Source organism: Pinus tabuliformis, chromosome 2_2, assembly GCF_031772625.1.
Source record: "Pinus tabuliformis cultivar Carrire ecotype Pingquan chromosome 2_2, CPIR1, whole genome shotgun sequence".
Lineage (NCBI taxonomy): Eukaryota > Viridiplantae > Streptophyta > Pinopsida > Pinales > Pinaceae > Pinus > Pinus tabuliformis.
Genome location: NC_142300.1, coordinates 608,889,585 through 608,909,361, shown reverse-complemented (window position 1 = coordinate 608,909,361; position 19,777 = coordinate 608,889,585). Strand labels below are relative to the sequence as shown.

General features: G+C 40.8%; 1 protein-coding gene across 1 annotated transcript in view; it reads left to right on the top strand.

The window, feature by feature from the left end:
* Positions 1-19,777, top strand: part of LOC149194126 (putative LRR receptor-like serine/threonine-protein kinase At1g06840) — a 370,173-nt gene that overhangs the window by 163,950 nt on the left and 186,446 nt on the right. Inside the window, exon 8 of the mRNA XM_089405038.1 lies at positions 14,239-14,313. Within this exon, the coding sequence (XP_089261164.1) occupies positions 14,239-14,313 (75 nt within the window). The remainder of the gene's footprint in view (positions 1-14,238; positions 14,314-19,777) is intronic.

Here is a 19,777-nt window from a genome sequence, read left to right as displayed (position 1 = left end):
GTTAACCCTAAAGTCAACGCAGGTCAACCAACCCAGAAATCCTCGGTTTCTGTGCCAAGCAATACAACCTATAAAAATATAACCTTTGACCCAAAAATCAAAGTCAAACTCAGTAAAAAATTCCTTGGTCAATGCTGGTCAAACCTGTCCCTGAAGTTTGAAATTCGCCTTGTAATTTCTGCCCAAAATTCTGTCCTCCTAGCCACACATGGGAGAGAGAGACACTGCCCAAGTTGTACAAACCAATCTAATGAAGAGAGAGAGAAGAATGTGTGAGTGATGGATGTCCAAATGAGGTGTAAGGTCTCTTGTATTTATACAATTCGTTGTGGGTAAAGAGACACATCCATTGGGCTTCTTGAGCGTACATAATTATTAAGCCGACCTGATCAATTTGCACATGTGTGGGCATAAATTCAAAATCACACTTCTGCTTTTTCGAATGATATGATATGATCTTTATATCAATCTTGGACATCTCGAAAAGAGGAATCCAATGCAATCATCATCACCACCAAATGAGTTGTCCCAACGTGGAATTTGGCCCTAGTTTCCAATTTTAACGTTTAAGGAAGAGAAAATATGGAGAAGAGAAGGGTTGATCACCAAACGATTTAGGCGAGTGCCTTCTCCCTTGGGTTTATGGAGTCTAGATGTGTTAGATAAGCCAAATTTGTCTTCAAGGAAGTCAGAAATTTGTAGAATTTCCTATATATTCACAAGCTCATGCAATGTACTAAAGCATAGGACAAGAATCTACTTCTACTTTCACCGAGCGGAATCCAATAGATCAATGAAAACAATATGAACAAGAAGAAGATAAATCAATGGAACATAACACAATAAGTTTCTCTAGGGAAAGCCACTGCTCAAAACCCCTACTATTTGTATTGCATTAATTAGAAATATGAGTGAAGATACAAAGGTTGTTCTCACAAGAACAATTCCACACAAGTATGCTCAACTCTTTGCCTCACAAGCTTGTTCTTAGCTAATACTTAGCCAATTTCCACTGCCTGCCAAGCCCCTATTCTCTTGCACAATTCCTAGGATCAATAGCTCGTATTTAAAGGGAATTCATGCTTCCAAAATAGCACAATCCTAAATTAGGTCCTTTCCCTGATTGCATGCATGATATTTACAACTCAGTAAATCATAAAACAAATAGTACATTGTTCCTACACTCTAGTCTCAACTGGGTCTTTCTCAGAACTGACATGCATGAGTTTCTCATGAGGGAATCTTTAGTTAATTGGAGTAACACTTGTGGATGCACCAGTGCACCAACTGACTGTTAATCCTCTATTAGATCCACAAATAGTTAAAACTAATTTAACTGACCATAACCCAGTAAATTGAGTTAATCTAATTGCAACTCAAATAAAGTCATCCTAGACCCCTAAAGCTTAACATAGGGAGAACATATACATGACTACAGAAAGACTTCCAATTCAATTTGCTACGAGAATAGAATTCGATTTTAATTCTCAGTTTAATTCAAGGACAAATTAAACTAGAATTTCTTGTCGCCATTTCTCAACAAAGAGAGAGAGAGAGAAGAATTTGTGAGTGATGGATGTCCAAATGAGGTGTGAGGCCTCTCATATTTATACAGTTCATTGTGAGTGAAGAGACACATCCATTGGGCTTCTTAAGCATACATAATTATGAAGCCGACTTTATAAATTTGCACGTGTGGGCATAAATTCAAAATCACACTTCTGCTTGTTCGAATGATATGATATGATCTTTATATCAATCTTGAATGTCTCAAAAAGAGGAATCCAATGCAATCATCATCTCCGTCAAATGAGTTGTCTCAGCATGGAATTTGGCCCTGGTTGCCAATTTTAACATTTAAGGAAGAGAAAAGATGGAGAAGAGAAGGGTTGATCACCAAACGATTTTGGCGAGTGCCTTCTCCCTTGGGTTTATGGAGTCTAGATGTGTTAGATAAGCCAAATTTGTCTTCAAGGAGGTCAGAAGACGATGGCCTAGCTACCACCTTTCAACAATTACCTACTATGAGAATATGGAGTTTCATGAAGAAAAATAACATTTGATCACTAGGAACATTCATTGCATGCTATAACATGAATAACATATGTAAGAGCCAACGAAATAGCTTTCAAAATTATCTTCAACAAATTAGGGCACAATAACATTTACTCTAGTTGCAACAATTACATACATTAGACAATTTGCAAAGAAAGATTTCATCAATAAGAGAACTTACAAAATAACCATGCAATATATTTATTCATATTCAAGAAATAGCTCCAAGCCAAGATAAAAAATCAACTCCAAATATCATAGTGCATCCAAGATACTCGAAATGATCCAAGAGAAAAAAAGTGCGAAATTGCTTAAGAGGGCCGAAAATCCCAAGTGATGATGATGCTCTCTCACAGATGAGAGCGAGATCTATTTATATGAGACCTTAGAGGTTGAATTTCTATTCTAAAGCCCCGCACATTATAAAAATGTGTATGATAAAGGCCTTGGTCACAAGCTGACCAAGTAGCTATGATAAGTTATGAATTAGCCATCCGAGAGCTAGATGAATTGGTTACGTCATGTTGATGTAGGGCCGTTGGAGGGCCACGATGAGTCCTCTTTGTGCCAAGATGTGAGAGAGGGCTCTATCAATGTCAAACAAGGGGGTGGCCCCTTGGTCTCCATGTAATATACCATGTGGGGCCCCAAAGTGGGTTTGGGGCACAAATACTGATCTTATGGGTCTCTGGATGAAAAAAGTTTGTACATTGCTCCAAATGAGTGACCTGATGATGATTCATACCCTCCCAAGTCTCAAATGTGAGACAAACCTCCTCTGGGACTTGGATCAGCTACCATGATCATACTAAGCCATCCAGGGCATGCGGGTTCAAGTGCATCATCTCGCGAATAATGTGGGGCAATGAACAAACTGTTGAAGGTGCCCATGATATGAAATGATGCTCTAAAATAGGATGGAGTCCTGTGGGTCTCAATGCATCCCCTATACGTGTCAATATGATCCTCTAATATGGGATTGGGCCCCAATTAAGTTGCCCAACCTATGATGAAACCACTTGCCAATTACATATAAGATCCAATGTGCTTCCTCACCTTTAGGTACAATAATTCATTTATGCATCTAAGTGAACCAAGCTTGTTAATGAAGGGCACATTGAGATTTCATAACGGGCTTCCCTTCCAAATTTGGGGCTTTAAGATTGTAATAGTGTCACCTACTTGTTTATTCCTTAACAAGTTATTTAACCATATAAATACTGAAAATAAACACAAATGTAGTCTCAACTCATATACATATCATCAACTGAAATAACAGACGACACACAAGGGACACCGTTATTTTTGGACAATCATCCCCAGAAAAAACCCAATGCGGGAAAGCCGATGCAGCAGTTCTGATGGTTTTATTATTATGCAGATTTCTTGAGTACAACTAGGGTGCCAAACAGGCTCACCCAACATAGATTTCTATCTGGCAGTAATACCTCTCCTCGGAAGTAGATATTCAGCAAGTCTGCCACACGAAAATCCTTCCAGCGCTTCTCCGAGGCTCTACATTAGACCTGCTAGCCTTTTCGTAGCTTTGAAACCTCCTGCGTCAGCCCTCTGCCTCTCTGTGTTAGCTCTTTGGCCTTCTGCGTCACCCACACAGTCCCCTCAGCCTCTGCGCAGTCACTAGCTGCCTCTGCATGGCTCGTGCTGCCTCTGTGTAGCCTCCTCAATCACTGCGCTGGCCCTCTAGCACTATCTCTGCCTCTCTACTATGTACTCACTGCCCCTCGCTACAACTAAGATCACTAGTTCAGATTTTCTCAGGAAACCCCGCTCCAAAAAATTGAACTGACTAATCAATCTTGGTGTATCTCCAACTGACCCTCAAGCCTCCTCTTATACTTTTCCTGTTGAGTCTTCAACTGCAAAGATTAAGTCCCTAATCAATGACTAAGATTAGATTTGGCTTGATCCATGTCATTTAGAACATTCTTACCCAATTTTATACTAATACCCATTAATATTTTAATTTTCGTAAGTTGAGACTTAGGAACTCCATTAAAAATATTAATTATTTCAATATCTCTCTAACCGTATGGAATCTCCTCAAACCATTTCTGGGTCTTGGAGATCTCATGTGCTTTAGCCTCTCCACCAATTTTCATGGCTAGAGCACATCCGATGCTACCACAAATCAACAGACCTTGAAGAACATGTACCCCATCCTGCACATAGATGAGCTGATGGATGAGCTTAGGGGAGCTAAATACTTCTCTAAGATAGATCTGCGCTTAGGGTACCACCACATTTGCACGAGGGAGCAGTATATTCCGAAGACTACCTTTTGCTGCCATTACGAACACTTTGAGTTCTTGGTGATGCCCTTCGGTCTCACCAATGCTCTAGCAACATTCCAGTCCTGTATGAATCACGTGTTCCGTAGACATTTGAGACGTTTTGTTCTAGTCTTCTTCGACGACATGCTCATTTACTACAGAACATGGGAGGAGCATCTTCACCATTTGGAGGAGGTGCTATGCATACTTGAGGAGCAACAACTGTATGCAAAGTTGTCCAAATGTGAGTTTGGGCTAACAGAGATGTTGTACTTAGGGCATATGATTGGGGAGGATGGAGTGAAGGTGCATTAGGAGAAGATTCGAAAATTCTAGATTGGCCCACACCCAGGAACGTGACGGAGCTAAGGGGTTTCCTAGGCATTTGTACGTACTATCGGAGATTTGTGAGAGGGTTCTCAGAGCTTGTAGCACCTCTTACGGATTTGACGAAGAGGGGAGCTATTGTGTTGACGCAAGTGGCAGAGGAGGCCTTCACGTGCCTCAAGAGGGTCATGAGTAGTTTTTCGGTCTTAGCCTTGCCAGATTTCACACGGCCATTTGTGCTGGAGTGCGATGCGTCCAGTGAAGGGATTGGGGCCATTTTGACACAGGGAGGCCATCCTATTGCGTTTGAGAGTAGGAAATTGCAGCGTCACAAGCGGTTGTACTCTGTGTACAATAAGGAGATGTTGGCAATGATGCATGTGCTGGCCAAATTCAGACAATATTTAGTGGGCAACCGATTCAAAGTGAAGACGGATCACAACAGTCTTCGCTTCCTCCTTGAGCAACAGTCCTTAGAGGAGAGGCAACAGAAATGGGTGAGTAAGCTCCAGGCTTACGACTTTGAGATAGAGTATGTGAAGGGAAAACACAACGTGGTAGTTGATGCCCTCTCTAGGAGACCTGCAACTCTATCTTTGATGGATGTCACATAGGATTGGAAGGCTCAACTATTGGTTGAGTGCTCCAAGAATAGACAGGCCTGCGACATTTTGGATGGCATACACCGAGATGACCGATTCCGAGTGATGGACGATGTGATCTACTACAAGGACCAGGTTTATTTAGTTTCAGTATCTCAGCTGAAGGAGAGGATCATGAAGGTAGTCCATTATTCTCCACTAGCAGGGCACCCAGGTTTCCTCAAGACATACCGTACCATCAAGGAGAGTTTCTCCTAGCAAGGACTTAAAGGGATGTGTTGAAACATGTGAGAGAGTGCGTGGATTGCCAGAGGAACAAGGTGGAGCTGAGTCACCCGACCGGTTTGCTACAACTGCTCTCCATTTCGGAGAGGAAATGGGAGAGCATATCCATGGATTTCATCACGAGGCTTCCAACAACACAGGGGTGAGACTGCATCTATGTGGTGGTCGATAGACTGACCATGTTCGCCCACTTCTTTGCTATTCCATCGAGATCTTCAGCTTCCCATGTGGCCGAGTTGTTCTTTCGGGAGGTTTTCCAGTTGCATGGTCTCCCCAAGACCATTGTGAGTGACAAGGACAATAGATTTATGGGGGATTTTTGGCAGGAGTTGTTCCAGTTAGTGGGTATAGAACTTACACCCAGCACTAGCTATCATCCCCAAACCAACAACAGACAAAGATCGTGAACAAGTGGCTAGAAGGGTACTTGCGCAACTACGTGACTGGACAACAGGGAGCATGGGTCAAGTGGCTACCCCTTGGGGAGTTTTGCTACAACACGACTTATCACATGTCCATCGGTATGACCCCTTTCCAAGCACTTTATGGGTATGATGCACTTTCTTTTTTCTGACATGGTGTTTGGAGATAGCAGGGCCCTAGGGGCAAAGGATTGGGTTCAAGAGAGCCAGGAGATTCTCGGAGCTCTCAAGAACAACTTGCAGGTGGCTCAGAATCAACAAAAGGTCTATGCTGATAAACACAGGGTGGAGAGACACTTTGAGGTAGGGGACATGGTCTTCTTATGCCTACAACCATACAGGCAATCTTCGCTCAAGCAGAAAGGGGTAGAGAAGCTTCGCCCACGGTTTTATGGGCTGTATAAGGTGGTCTGAAAGGTGGGAGAGGTGGCCTACAAATTAGAGGTACCTAAGGAGAGTCAGATTCACAATGTGTTCCACGTTTTATGCCTGAAAAAGGCATTGGGACAGCATATCATAGCAACGATTGAGTTGCCTCCCTTGGATGATGAGGGGCACTTGGTTTTGACACTTGAGATCTTATTGGAGACCCAGGAGAAGAAGTTGAGGAACAGGGTGATCCAGGAGTACTTGGTCAAATGGAAGGATTTTCCAGAAGAGGATGCCACATGGGAAAATGAAAAAATCTTGCCACATCTAGTTTTGCAGTTGCTTGGGGACAAGCAACATTCGGGAGGGGAGGACTGTATTGTCCCTTCCTAACAATTTTCCTAAGGTGAGAAGAAAATCAATTTTGGCAATTTTGGTATTTTTGGGTTTAGGCAAATTTGATGGGAGAACTTAGGAGAAAAGGGGGTCAATGTGGTTTTAGTGGATTGTGGGGGCCACTCACACACCCAAAAACATGCACCCCATGAAGGCAATTCGAATTTCCTAAGTGGGGATTGAAATAATTGATGGGACGCACGTGGGGCCCAAGGGAGCAAGCATAAATAGGAGGAAGTGAGCAGCATTTGGGGCCTTTTGATCATTTGAGAATTTATTGTTGCTTTGGTTGTTTAGCTAAGCTACAAGTGTTGTTCAGCACAATAGCTTCCCAAGGAGTGAAGCTCATCCCTTTCTTCGGTGGACTTCGAGTGCCACCCTAGGAGGGCTTCCATTGCCCACATCGAGTTGCCATCTCGTGGAGGAGAATTTGCAACAGGATAGCCAGGTAAACACCCAGTTCGAATTGCTGATTGGAGAGGTTGTGTCATCCTCACCCAGGACTGCGCAATCGCTAGAGGGGGACTCTTGGTTGGAGGTTTAACGCAGGATTTGGGAGCTGGGTTGTGGAGAGATTGTCTAGAGTCTGATTTGGGGAGGTTTCCAACCTTGTGGCAATAGGTTACAACAGTTTCAGTTGCAGGCAGTGAAAACCAGCGTTGGAGGAGGGCCAATCCCTAAGGGGTCAAAATTGACAGGTCAAAACTAGCCAAAACCCTTTTTGGGTTTTTCTAGGTTTGGAGAGGAGTACATCCCCAAAGTTGCAAAAATTTTTGGGTTGTTTTGACGGAGTAAATCAGAGCCTGAAGTCAGCTAGCAAAGAAATTTTGAGGGAACAACACAATATTTTGTGGTGCAACAAAGATTACAGCAGCTGAGAACTTTTGTATCATCCAGTTGAGGCTTGTAGCTTGCCTTGTGCAAGCCCATGTTGACTCCTTCCATCTTCTATTGTACTCCAGCGATTATTATTAATGAAAATTGGCCAATTTGGTGTTCCAGGCAGAATTTTTGTTTACATGTGTGTTTACCGAGTAAATTTCTGCATTGAATTTGTTGCATGTCTTTGTTATCTCTAAAAATTTCTACTTTGGAATATTACAATTTTGGTGTTGCACCAATGCTACAACACCCTATCTCTGTATCACCCTTTTTCAAGTCACTGATGTCTGGCCACTGTGACTGCTTGCCATTGCCTACCAACCACTACGCAACTCTAATGCTACATTTGTGCTACTGCTGACACTGCCATACGACTGCCAACTATGCATCTGCTTTGCAACTCCCTCTCATTTGTTGTTGCTGCAACTGTAACAACTACAACAGAGAAGCATCTGAAATACTCTGTCCCTGCTACTGAAACGGGTCCTCCACCATACCCATATGTTCTATGATATAGACGAACTTAGCAAACCTCACTGGAAACCTCCATCGGAATACTGCCTCACTCCTTCGCCACCTGCTACTTGATCTCTGGCTCAATTCCTCCTGCTGAATCACTCTGCTACTGGAAAATCGAACTTCCTAGATCATTGAGTGTCTGCTCTAGTATTTTTTCCATCTACCCATCGACTTCTTCTTATAATCTTCTGTTGGAGCTCCAAAAACTAAGATTAAAACGTAATCAAGGGCCCAGATTAATTCCCTGTCGACCCGTGTGAGTTGCTAGAAAATTCTCACCTTATCGCAATTAAATATTGATTAATTAACCATATTCCCTAAGTTTAGATTAGAAAATATTTAAAAATCGGTTAATAATCTAATTGAGACACCTCTAAGTGGAATTTCCAGATTCAGTTTCTGGGTTTTGGAGATCTCATGTGTTTTAGCCTCTCCACAAAGTTTCGAGACTAGAACACCTCCAATGTTACAAAACCTAACACTTCCTCTTAGCTAGGAAGATGTTTTAGTGTTGCACCAATGCTACAACACCCTGTCTCTGTATCACCCTTTTTCACGTTGCTGATGTCTGACCACTGTGACTGCTTGCCACTTCCTACCAACCACTATGCAACTCTAATGCTACATCTGTGCTGTTGCTGACACTGCCATACGACTGCCAACTGTGCATCTGCACTGCAACTCCCTCTCATATGTTGTTGCTGCAACTGAGAAGCATTTGAAATATTTTGTCCCTGCTACTGAAACAGGTTCTCCACCATACCCATATGTTCTATGAAATAGACGAACTTAGCTCTCCCTAAAGCTTTCGTGAGTATATCTGCAACTTGATCTTATTTGGGAACATGTTGTAGCTGGACCGCCCCACGTTGAACACAATCTCTGATGAAATGACACTGAATATCTATGTGTTTCGACCTGTCATGAAACACTAGATTCTAGAGAGCTTGATGCAACTCTAATTATCACAATAGACACTTATCGCCTCCATCCTCTGCTTGAACAAGCTTACCAACAGTTTTCGAAGCCATATAACTTCACACGTAGCTATGCTTGCTGCCATATACTCTGCTTCTCCAGAGCTAAGTGCTACTGACTTCTGCTTCCTACTACACCAAGAAACCATTCCTGATCCAACACTAAAGCAGTACCCAGAGGTACTTTTCCTATCCACTGAACTGCCTGCCCAATCTGCATCTTTGAATCGACATAGTTTGACATCATCCCCTCGGGTATATCTCAAACCATACTCGACTGTGCCGCGCACATACCTCAAAATATGCCTTGCTGCTACCCAATGTACCCTCTTCAATTCTACCATAAATTGATTGAGGGTATTGAATGCAAAGCAGATATCTAGCCTAGTGTTGACTAGATACATGAGAGAATTGATAAGTTGTCTATACAAGGTGGGGCCGACATCCTTGTCATCTGATGCATCTATCTTCTTTTAGTTGGTGATCATGGGCATAGAGATGGGTCTACAATCTTGCATTATGAATCTCTTCAGGATATCTTTAGCGTATTTTGCTTGCCCAAGGAAGATCTCCCCATCCTTTTGCCACACTTCCAATCCTAAGAAATAATGTATCAACCCCAAATCCTTCATATCGAACTCTCCTGCTAGGTTCCTCTTGCAGTTCTCTATGAGCTCTAATGATCCTGTCAAGAAGAGATCATCCACATACAATACTAGGATGAGTGGCTCACCCTCTACCATCAAATAGTAAAGGTTGGGATCTGCGTCACTCTTGATGAATTCCATCTGTTGCAATTAGATTTCAATCCGACCATACCATGCCCTTTGAGCCTGCTTGAGCCCGTATAGAGATTTCTTTAGTCTGCACACATGAGTGCGCCTATCATGAGTCTCGAAGCCCTCTCGCTGTTCTATGTACACCTCTTTCTCTATCACCCCGTTCAATAATGCTGTCTTGATGTCCATCTGGTGAATCTACCATCCCATTTGAGCTGCTAGGGATATAATTGACCGAATAGAAGTGTATCTAGCAATTGGGAACCTAGCCTTGTACTTCTCGATGCTTCCATCTGTAGCATACTTGATCTTGTAGATCCATCGAGAACCTACAACTCACCTGTACTTAGGCCTTAGTACCACCTCCCAAACATTGTTCATCATGATAGAATTATATTCTTCTACCATGGCAACTACCCACACGTGATGTTTTGTGCTTCTTGAAAGATGGAAGGTTTTTCAAACCTGAGCTACTAATGCTTGATATTTGTCAAGTTGTCTGCGCTCTCTATTGTTCGTCCTAGGAGCGCCAATATGTTGATTTTGGGTAGCATCGGATGTGCTCTAGCCACGAAATTTGGTGGAGAGTTTGGGGCACATGAGATCTCCAATACCCAGAAAGGGTTTGGGCAGATTCTAAACAGATCAGGAGATATTAAAATAATTAATATTTTTAATGGAGTCCCTAAGTCTAAACTTAGGGAAAATAAAATATTAATGTGTATTAATATGACTCTGTGTTAGAATGGTCCAAAAGGCATGGATCAAGCCAGATCTAATCTTAGCCATTGATTAGGGACTTAATCTCAGCTGTTGATATGTCAATAGGAAAAGTATAAGAGGAGGCTTGAGGGTCACTTGGAGAGAACACCAGAGTCATCAGTCATTCAATTCTCTAGAGAGGGGTTTGCTAAGAGAGATAGAATTAGTGATCGGGAGATGCAACTGAGGGGCATTTGAGTACAGAGAGACAAAGATAGTGTCGAGAGAGTAGTGCAGTAGCCAAGGAGAGTGACGCAGAGCCAGCCAGGGATCATGCAGGGCCATGTAGAGCTTCAGAGAGGCCAGCGTTGCTGACACAGAGGGCCAGAGGGCTGACATAGGACCTCCCAGGACTGACGCAGATCCATCCGGGGTGACACAGGGCCAGCGTGACGCAGAGAGGGTCTGACAAAGTCTAGAGAGAGGCTGACGCTGGGGTTTCTAGGGAAGATTTGTGTTGAGTAGTTGCCGGAAGGATTGTTCGGGGTTTCAGCTACGAGATTTGTCATAAATTGAGAGGTATTACTGCCAAGGAAATTCTTTGTTGGGTAGGCCAGTTTCGGCACCCAAATTGTACTCTGATATTGCTTAATAAGAAAACCCTCAGATAGATGCACCTGTTTTCCCACATTGGGTTTTTCTGGGGACATTAGTCCAAAAATAATGGTGTCATATGGTGTGTTTTTTTATGTTTCTTTTAGTTGCTAATTTGTAATATGTTGAGCATGCACTAGTGTTTATTTTTATTATTTACATTGTCTATAAGTTGTTAAGTAAGTAACAAGTATGTAGGAATAAATTAGATAAAGTGCATGGATGGTTTCTAACTAAGTAAACTTAGAAACTTCAACACAATAAACTCCTCTGCATCTGTCAATGTTTGATGAACCTTTCTGCCGGCTCAACCACTAGTAGTGGGAGGCTCAACCAACTCCTCATCCTGCCTCTGCTGCTACGTCTCCTGTGATCTCACTGGATTCCTTGCTCTTAAGGAAATGCTAGTATTGGTTAATGTACTAGATCCTTATGACTGCCCTATTGGTGGTCCCACTAGCTACCCTTGTGGCTACCCCTGCTGTTGGACCAATGGAGCTTCAACTGGCTTATTCTGATCACCTACATGCATCTCACGAGATCTGTTGAAAGCTTGATCTTCTATGAAATTTACATCCCGTCTCACTATATTCTTCCTATTGCTAGGGATGTAGATCTTGTATGCCTTGGACGTCTCGCTATATCCAATGTGAAACCCCTTCTCTGCAGTATGATCCAATTTGGTGTGTTTCTCATCTGGCACGTGGCAATAAGCAACGCTGTCAAAGATCTTGAAGTGACTAAATTTTGGCTTCTTCCCTATGAAGACCCCTTTTGAATTTTTGGTGGGTAACAGGGATGATGTGAAGTTCTTTCTCCTAGTGACTCATCAACACACCAATTATGTCACCATAACTTTCAAATACATCATAATACCAAGGGTGCTTGAATATACCATGGCGAAAGTGCTAAGGAGAATGTGTTAACTATCATGGGGCTATTGGCTATATGAATCTCAAATGCGGACAAAATTTTTCTCCTAGGGGTTACCCACTTTTTGGTGGGTAACAGGGATGATCTGAAGTGCTTTCTCCTAGTGACTCATCAACACACCAATTATGTCACCATAACTTTCAAATACATCATAATACAAAGGGTGCTCGAATATTAACCAATAATACATCAATGGTCAACCACTATAGATCTTGCAAGGCTCAACGGGCATAAACAAATAACTCTGTGCTTAGTCTCTCTCCTCTTCACATCATTACCCATGGTTGACTGCGGTCGGACATACCATAGGGAAAGTGCTAAGGAGAATGTGTGCATCCATAATAAAACCACTGCATTTGTTATATAATGCATCGGTGTCTGCCAAGAAGTGTGTTTTATGTGCTACTAGAATATGATGAATATCATGCATAACACTGGAACCTTATGCAATATGGGGGGTAACAATATTAATGTCCACTAATGACCAAAATAGGTCAAGGGACTCGAACTAGGTGTTTTTAACAATGTTTTAAAACTCTGACTCAGGTTCAGAACAGGCTGAGGGTCGACTCCGACTTGGTATCGACTCGGCTGGTTTAATTTCAATGACTCAGTCGTTGTAAAAAATACATTAAATATTTATTTTTTTTATGAAAATTCAAAAAACATAATTTTAAAGATTTTCATTCATGTTTCCAAACACAAAGCATTAGAATATAGAGAGAAGACAACATATGGTCAAAGTAGGCTCATGAATATATCCATTATATCAAAATGACACCCAGTGCACTGTCCAATACATGCATGATATAGAGATCAGAACAAAAACACATAACCAAGGAGGCTCTAAATGGCCTCTACAACAAAAGTAAAACATCACTAGTCACTACTAGCTACTGCTAGAGAAGCCAACATCATCTGGCTCAGACCTTGAATCAGAGTCAGATAGGGAAACCCATGGCTCCTCGTCCTCATCACGTTCTCCAACTGCAACTGTAGAAGTAGTAGCACTAGCAGGCGCAACCGCTGCACGCTAAGATAGCTGTGAGGAAATGTGAGGGGCTTGGGTAGGTTTTGTAGGCTTGGGAGAGGTTAGATGGACAAGAAAAAAATTGAAAACCAAAAAATAACCAAGTTTGGAGTCCACTTTCCCTCCCAATTTCGCTGTTGACCGGGTTTGACTGCCTCGGCTGGTTCGGTAACAGACTGGCCTTTGGACCAGTTTTTACACCGAGCTGACCCGGGCAGGGGTCCAGCTAGGTCGGCTCAGCCGATTCCAAATCAGCTCGGCCAAATTTTAAAACACTGGTTTTTAAACCATTGAGAAAGAGGCCTTCATCTAGTTGTTATCAAGAAATGGCTCATCTGCTCATAGGAAAGGATGTTTGATGATTACAGGAACAATTTTTTTCGTAATGCTTCTACTCGATGCTCCATAAAAGAATAAGCTGACCTCATTGATCTTCAGAATCTTCATGTCTGCATCTTTGAAATGTGGTGTAATATGTAGAGCAATGATGAAGTGCAAGATATAGATGAGTAAAGAATATGAAGACATGCTAGTTTCTGCATATGCTATGACTTCCCTAAGCTTCTCATTAAATAGGAGTATATAGATTTTCTATTTAGGAAAACATCCATACTGCTTTGAAGATGACTTTAAATTTCTGATCATTGTGGTATGTCGAGCTGAATTCTTGTTTGCGGCATTCTGACTAGTTCTAAGGAAATCTTCTTCCAATTATTTGTGAAATGTATACCATAAACAAGTTCATGAAATCAGTGATATCATTTTTCATTTTAAAACACCACTTTTAGGTTTTCTAGGGTGGTTGTGTACTTGTTTATCATGTCAATTTCTGTTGATATATGTCTAAACAAGTTATTCCTTGTTCAATAATTTTTGTAGTGGCTTTCTGAATCTGCTTGCCATTATGTGTTTGGGACGTTTAGGGATTAGATGTTAAAGATGAATATATTAGAAAAAATTACATGCTCAATTTCATTCACTGATGAAGTTTTCTTTTTCCTTTGTTCATTGGCAGACAACTTGATAATAACCACTTCACAGACACACTGATTCCGAAGACATTTGTTAACATCGCAAATTTGGTGAAACTGTAAGTAGTCATCTCTTCATTCTGGATGATTGATGTTTACTGTTGCTATTATCATGAGCGCATCCATATCCATTTCTTTTCCATATTTTCGGATAAAGGTAAAATGTTGCTTATAGACAAGTTTCTTGCATCTTCTGTTTAGCCTTGGGTATGCAAGTTTGACATACTTAAAGAGTTGTGTGAATGTACTAATTTTTAGAATTGAGATTTATTGGACCACGCTATATATATTTTGATTTTACTTTTAAAAGAAATAGACGTCACTTGTTTTGTTATTCAAGAAATCGATTGTATTCCTTATATTTTCTTAAATCTTGCATGAAGGGGGCTACAAGCCTGCTGATGAAGGATCCTTACTCAAATAGGAAAGAGAGGATATCATATCATCCTTTCACAAAACCATATCTCTTTCTTACAAGTATTCAATCTAGAACTAATCAAGGCCAATATCTCAACATTAAAAGTTAGTCCCGAGTTTCAAAATGTTGTACTTAAAGAAAACTGACAACCATGTCAACATGTGTAATCCAAGAACATACATTTCTGATGTGGCTGTCAACCAAAGTCACTAGAACTGGAGCTGAGTTACCCTCAAATTGCAAATCAGATTGAAACCGACCAAAAAACGGATGTAAAAAGCATTGGAATAAAAATCCATGAAATGGTTAGTGTTATATTAAAAAAATGTTCATGTATTTCAATGTAAATCAATAGCATTAGACACTAAATATGCAAAGTTTGTGAATTTATAGTGTAGGTAAAGATGCAAATAGGAAAAGTACATCGAGATTAAGTTTTGACATGCATAAAATTTATGTTCTAAAAGAACATACTTAAACATGGAGGCTCTAAATGTCACTCTATATCGCAATAATCATCATATTGTAATCAAATGAGTACAGAGATCATCTGACGTCTAGGTTGTAAGACTGATTCAACCAAATCCAAGAATTTGAAGTTTTCTTTCTCTTGGTGAATGGATCAAAGTTCAAACAGCTACTGCCAGTTGATGTTTTAAGTCGCTTCATTTGATAGCGTATAGGTTTCAATCATTTGCCACCATTGAGCAACCTGATTCCCCTTCTAGGTTTCAATCTTAAAATGCCACAATTCCCTTCTCAAGGTGCACGTGATGAAGTAGCACAGGGTCCTATTTTACATATATGCTAAGATGTTGGATAAGATGTTAAGTGTTTTGAAGCCTTAAAGTCCTTATGGACTTAGATGGGTTTGCTTTCATTACTAGACATCTTGAAATGGAGGTTCGCCATAACTTTTAATGATAAAATTTAAGTTATTTGAAGCAAAGTAAAAGTCAACGTAAATCAAAATGTGAATTAGATACAATTCCTGAAAGGAGGTCAGTTCAGCGACATGAATATTGAAGGTGGTCAATTGGATGAGGAATAAGGTTGGGTTTCTTCGATGATTGGATGAGAAACTTTTTTTCATTTTACTTTATGTTCCCAGAATGGACTAGTTGGACTGGTTTGGACCTCAGACCAGTGTTTTCATGCCCCATGTTACCACCTGGATTAGCAATCTTGGCAAGATCTGGTCAAGGTACCGAACAGTAAGCATACAGGAGATGCACCCATTGTCATTACACTCTACTCTCACTTTAGGCTAACTTCTAGAATTTTGTGGTCTATCCAAATCTAAACACTCTTCACCATCAATCTTAGAAGACTAGTGCCTATAAAAATTCAACATGCTGAAGTTTAGAAGTTAAATGAAATAAATGTTATGTGTGATATATAATATTTTGCAGCAGAAAATAAAAACTAGCAAGGACAACTCACTCAGAATACTGACTTAAAGGTTACCTTGAAAGCTTGAGAGAGAGAAAGGCATGAAAATCAAGTGAGGTGATTGAACCTTGAATTTTGACCTGATTGGGACAAGCTTGCTTCTTTCCAACACTTCCATACTTTCAAAATAACACAAAAAATGTAGAAAAACAGATTTGGAGTGTCTTTGAAGCAACCCAAGAGTGTCAAGACACACTAGAATGATGGATCATTGGGTGATTGAGCTAGGGGATTGGAATAGAAGTAAAAATACAGCCCAACAATTGATAATATGCAATCAAATAGTAAGTTATAGAAATCTGTTCCAAACTTGCATAAATTCGGGCTCCAATGCCCAAGGGGTAGAAAGTAAAAAGTGCCCTAATCAAGATAAAACTTTTTGCATCATTCAGGGTAGATTTACATACTTCCAAATGTTAAAGATATGCAGTTAAAACACTTTAGAAATGTATTTAGTGCTTGAGGGGTTATAAAGAACCTATTTCATGAAACCCTAGGTGAGGAGCCTCAACAATATTTGAAAATAGTACGGTAAATGAAATTTAGATTTGTGAAGACACCTTCAAAACCCTCGAATTGATGTTAGATAAACCTTTACAGCATAAAACAAGAGGTCCTATAAACCTTTACAGCATAAAACAAGAGGTCCATTTTGCTTAGGCCTCTAGATCTTCAATCTAAGTCACCTGACACGGGGATTTGGGATTCATAGAATTCGGGGGTTCGAGTGTCGAGTTTGGACACATTGACCCCTTGGAACAGGACACGTAGGATTCGTTATATATTATTTTATTAAAAATATATATATTTAAAATATATATGTATATATATATTAAAAATTAGATATTTCTTACACAAATTCTAATTAATGATACAAATTCATTGATTTCAAACATAGATATTCATCTATAGCATGCAGAGTACATGCAAATTTCAAATACATGTCAGTGGTCACATAGATCATGATTCATAATTCATAAACGAAAGACAACTTACAACTAGAAGATAGTAAGATCAAGACACTGACAACTGTAGTTTTCTCATAAAGTCATCAAATCAAAATGTGTTACATAGGTAGTGTTGGTGCAATGCCAATGGCAAATAGAAATAGAAAATATAAAACAACTATAGGTATACAAGCCTCAAGGCAATAGGTTGTCATCAATCCACAGAGTCATCATCAGAATCAGCATCAATGTCCTCATCATCATGGTCACCACTGCTCTCCTCTGCATCCTCCTCCTCCCCTGTATCCATAGTCGCCTCTGCATCTACTGGTGTGGAGGATGACCCCTCTATGTCATCAAATCTAACAGGCTCTAGCACTGGATCATTGAGATCCATGTTGGCCATTGCCAACTCAACACTACTGGCCAAACCCATATCATCAGGAAAGACATCCCACATCTTTGTCTTTCCCCTCAACCACTCTTCCCTCTCCCTGTAAATAAGACGAAGGTTGGTGTGCACATACACCATTGTCTCTGCCCTGGACTGCTCAAGCCTGCTCTTCTTCACACTATACAAATTCCCATATGTGCTCCAATTCCTCTCGCAACAAGAGGATGAAGTCACCTGAGAGAGGAGCCTCATGGTTAACTGCTGAAGAGGAGGGCTTGTTGCCCCATGATTTGCCCACCAAGAATAGGGATTCCTAGCCCCCCTGTCTCTAATCACATCATATCTTGCAAATCGACCAGTGCCAGTGGAAAACTCTACAAATGTATCCTCCACCTCATCAAGCAATGCTCTATCCTGAAAAACCTACTTGAATGCATCTTTCCTCCCCTGTGAGATTTCACCATCCATGTGAGGAGGGAATCTGCAAGAAGGTCCACCATTCAGCCACTCATGGCTGTAGTATTTTTGGTTCAATGAGTGAGCCAAACAATGTAAAGGTGTACAATTCTTGTCCCATCTGCTGACAAGAATATCCTGTATAGTATCACAGAAGGCCTTTGGTGATGTCTCATACTTGGGGTACTCACTCTGTAGAATAATTCTCCTCATAGACTCAATCATGGAATCGCATCCCTCATAAACCTCTCCTAGGATGGGTTTGTCTGTATCTACAAATCGAAGCAAAGAAATGATAGGGTCCATGATCCAAATAATTAGATCTACCCTCTCCTCCCACCAAGCATCATCTAGCATTGTGTCCTTCACTCTTTTAGAGGCTACCTGATCTGTCTTTCTCCAAAAACACCAAAACTCAGGAATAACGATGGACCCAAGAGTGGTCTTGACCTCCCTCAACCTCTTCAACATCATGAATGAAGAGTCAAACCATGTATCAGCAATCTTCAACAATGATAGATTGGTGTACTCCTTGTATATAGTGAGGGCATTTGTATGATTTTGCACAAAGTTACGGATATGTCGTGCATCCTCAATAATGTTACCAATCCAAAGTGCATTATAAGCAATGGATTTTAGTGCTAAGTTCAATGAATGGACAATGCAAGGTGTCCAAAATACTTGTGGATATTTAGCTTCCATAATCATGCCAACAACCTTGCAAATAGGTGCATTATCTGTAATGATTTGCACACAAGAATCAACACCTACATTTTCAATAATTTTAATAAATAACTCACCAATAAATTGTGCATCCTTGTATTCTCTAAGTGTATCCATTGCTTTCAAGAAAACTAGACCATTCAAGGAAGACACCATGAAGTTGATGATTGGGTGTCATGCTGGATCTGTCCATCCATCAGAAACAATGCTAACCCCATATGTTGGCCATGATGCTACAATAGGTTCAAGCATTTTTTGCACCTCTTTTTTTGCCTTCATCAACAATGTGGTTCTCAGCTTCTCTGACCCGGGAGGCACATACCCTGATGGAGCCCCTTGAGTTAGAGCTCGGCACATCTCAATAAATAGAGGTGAGCGTGCAACACTAAATGATATGAAGTTTTGATAGAATAAGAAGGCAATGGTGAGATCAAGTTCTTCTCATCTCTCTTTTTGGAAAATCTTGTCCATTGGACCAAGTGCAATTGCTCTTCTTTTTGCTGGTTGTCCCCCACCAGAAGTAGAATTCTCAAATGGAAATTTGGTGGTGCCTTTCCTCAAAAATGGAAGTGGGTCTTCATTCTTGGTTTTTCTTGATTTTGCAGCTGCATTTTCCATACCAACATTGGACTCCTTGTCCATTTCTTTCCTCTTTTGTAGAGGAACAGCTTTATAAGCTCCAATTCCACAACCTGGTAAAGCCAACAAATGGCATTTCACACAGAAATATGTGGTTTTGAAAGCAATGTGACAAAAGTTGCATCTCCATTGCACATTGCCTCCTCCCTTCCCCTTGGTGCTTGTCCCATCCTCTCTTGTGACATATTTCCACAAGGGATATTTGTCAATGTTGTCTTTAGGTCCTCCTCTTCCCTCAGCATTACTTGCAGCAGACTCTGATGATATTGGGGGAGGAGGGGAATTTCCAATGGAGACATTCTTGCCCTTCCTTTGCCCCCTAACTACTGCCTTTGATTGAGCCATGAACACTATAAAAAAAATGAACAAAACATGCACAAATTTGTAAACAAAAAATCATATACAAACTACTGTAGTAGAATAAGAAATGAAAAAAAATGGAGCTAAAATGCACTTACCTGGTGCTTGAATCTCCTTGCCGAACGCTCTACGCC